Source organism: Cryptomeria japonica, chromosome 7, assembly GCF_030272615.1.
Source record: "Cryptomeria japonica chromosome 7, Sugi_1.0, whole genome shotgun sequence".
Classification (NCBI taxonomy): domain Eukaryota; kingdom Viridiplantae; phylum Streptophyta; class Pinopsida; order Cupressales; family Cupressaceae; genus Cryptomeria; species Cryptomeria japonica.
Window position 1 is genome coordinate 603347013 of NC_081411.1, and position 2925 is coordinate 603349937.

At 33.3% G+C, this 2925-nt stretch overlaps 1 protein-coding gene across 1 annotated transcript; it reads right to left on the reverse strand.

The window, feature by feature from the left end:
• Nucleotides 1-1168: 1168 nt before the first annotated feature.
• LOC131043314 (protein CANDIDATE G-PROTEIN COUPLED RECEPTOR 6) lies at nt 1169-2671 on the reverse strand. The gene is made up of 3 exons (XM_059208818.1): nt 2138-2671; nt 1420-1910; nt 1169-1253 (listed from the first exon to the last, which is right to left on the reverse strand). Exons 1-3 carry the CDS (start codon nt 2669-2671, stop codon nt 1169-1171), a joined length of 1110 nt encoding a protein of 369 aa, XP_059064801.1.
• Nucleotides 2672-2925: the final 254 nt, after the last annotated feature.

A 2925-nucleotide genomic window follows, 5' to 3' on the forward strand; every position in this document is an offset into this window, starting at 1 on the left:
AAAGCAATTTCTCATAGTTAGCCTAGCAAGTTCTCATGGTGTTTTTCGAATTTGCAATAAAAAATTTAAATAAAACAAGTACTTTTTTTTTTGAATTCGGCATGCTTACAACATAGCTAAATTAATGGATGAATATAAAACGTATTTTCTCGTAGTTTGCACGAATTAGAAAAAATAATGGAGTTGCATGCGAGTGACTGAATATGATTTATAAAGTTAGCTAAATATTTTTATTAAAAAAATAAAATATAGTTGAGAAAAGAAATTTTTAGTATATTTAAAGTACTACTTTAACTAGCATATTTTTGGACGACTATAGGTCATTATTCTATTTAAAAAAATATTATTATAATTAATTTTAAATTATTATTAAAATAATAATTATATAATTATATTTTATTTTTTTATATTTTCACAAGATATAATTAGTATTAAATAATTAAAAAATATTTAACTAAGTGTACGAGAGAAGAAAATAAATAAAATAATTTTGTTTATTAATATTAAATTATTAATAAGATAATAATTATATAATTATATTTAAATATATTTTTATTTTTTATATTTTCATAAGATATAATTAGCATTAAATACTTAAAAAATATTTAACTAAATGTACGAGAAATAAAATAATTTTGTTTATTTTTCATGCATTTAAGTGTCACATCAAATTATACTTTTTATTGATGAACATTTTTGCATCCATAGAAAAAGAAAAAGAACTTTTAACATCCACCAGACTAAACATTCACAGCCTCTGGGATAGTTGCAATCGCAACAACAACATAATGAGAAAATGTATATGTATAAGTTTAAAATTTGTAAAAAATAACAAAATTAATTTAAAAAATTAAAATATTAAAATGTTTATTTACTCATTTGATCATAACTGACATATGTAATGTATCTAATATTTAGAAACATCTTTAATTGCTTTAATTACTTTTTAATATTATTTATCTAATATATCCATAAAATATTATATATAACAAAAAAATTAGTTGTATATAATTTTTTTGAAAAAGAATAAAAGTTCACAGTTGAACTGTGAAATTGAAAAGACATTTAAATTCAGAAATACAGCAACAATCGATGAACTGTCGATAAACTGTGAAAATCTAATATCTCAAATTTGATTTTAAATTTAATAAATATTAACTATCTAAATTCAGAGAACTGTCACCACAATTTTATAGGCCAGATTCCAGCGTTCCATGTCTTTGGCCTCTACTTTCAAATACCGAAATCTAAATCTACCATATACATAAGCAGAAAGCCAAAAAAAAAAGGAAAATCCCAATACCTAATGATCCATAAACAAAACAGAAATTTGTAGCAGGTTAACCCATCATTCTTAATCCCTCTTTAATATCTTCTCCCAGATCTGTAAAAGGATCGTTCAAAAGACCACCATCTTACAACTCAGAGTCATCATCCATCTTCAATGCTCCCTCCTCGTCTTCAGAACAGGGATTGTCTTCCACAGGCTGGAAAATGCAACCGGTAAACACATAAAACCCAAGTGTTACCAATTCTCCAATCAATATACTGATCCAGGCATACTGGTAAGCAATAAAGATAGCCAGGGGATACACCACAACACCGGTAAGAATGAGATAACCCAATAGCACAGTACAATACTTCTCGACACGTATCAGATTGAGCAGAGCCTTGCCATTTGATTGAGCAGCCTCAACGAAATTCTTGAGAAAAGATGCAATTGCGAAGAGAACAAAACAGCAGCAGAACACTTCCACAACCCAAAACATCACCTTGCACAAAACCCAGGTTTCCGACCAAGGCAGACTCCGATCGATCCCAACAGCGATGGTGTTAGCAATAACTTGCAAGGAAATCACGCCCATAAAAAACTCTGTATCCTTCTCCTCAAGATAGGGTTTCAAAAACGACTAGCCCATGCCAATCAGAACAATTACACTAAAAAACATGATTCCCTTGAGGAAGCTCGAGATATAAAACAACACATTCCATCCATGGGCAGTCCCGGTTGTCTTGATATAAAACTTCTCCTCTGCTTCACAGATTAAACTTAGGGCCTTGAGGCAGACCAGTGCAATCATTAAAAAATGGATCCGGCAGGCCATAGCACGGCGTTTCACCACGACATAGTCCAAACCCCAGATAAAACCAGGTATATCAGAGACATGTAAAAATAAAGCTTGGGCAGCTCTGTTTCACCAACTGAAAGATAATCTTTAGCCCCCGTCCCACCACCCTCTAAATTATACGCAGTAGTTGTCACGTCCATTGAAACGAAGGTTTCCGGATTGCAATTGGCAAAGGCAAGGGTGTACTGATTGGCATCGAAATCTTGATAGCTAATGTTGGCAGCCTTGTTTTGGAGATTATTGAAAGTGAAAATGGGGTTGACGAGCGTAGTGTCGAGGGCGCAGGTGTTGCGATTTTGGACATGGGGCCAAGCATCTGGCGTGCTGAGGAAGAAACCCATGCGAGAGGGAGTGAGTTCCTTTGGGCCCTTGTACGATGCATCCCTCACTCTTATTTCTAAGTGCCCACTCTGCGTGAATCCGAAGCTATCCAACATGATGATTGGCGACGCATCCAATCGAATCTTCGAAACCCTAATTTCTCCTGCGCAAAGCGGTGCTAAAAGTATTAGCGCCACAGCCCACACTGCCTGGATTGCCATTGCTCACTTTCTCTACTGCACCTCTGATAATTTAAAACGAAATCTGTTCACAGCTGAACAAAAACCAGGATTACCAGACCCGAGAAATATATATTTTATATCCAAACTTAACTATTACAATAACCATATAAAGGGTTTTATAGAGAGCTGATTTTCTACAGCTATCAGAATAAAACCAAAAATCAAAACGTTAAACTTTCTCCGGCAGATTTACTGCGCCTCACTGGTAGATAGTGCAACACCATTAAACTTCC

Coding starts and splice junctions, on each gene's coding strand:
- LOC131043314 (XM_059208818.1), bottom strand. CDS start 2,671: ATGGCAATCCAGGCAGTGTGGGCTGTGGCGCTAATACTTTTAGCACCG. Junction 1,911..2,137: donor TATACCTGGTTTTATCTGGG/GTTTGGACTATG, acceptor GGCATGGGCTAG/TCGTTTTTGAAACCCTATCT. Junction 1,254..1,419: donor ATGGATGATGACTCTGAGTT/GTAAGATGGTGG, acceptor TGTATATGGTAG/ATTTAGATTTCGGTATTTGA.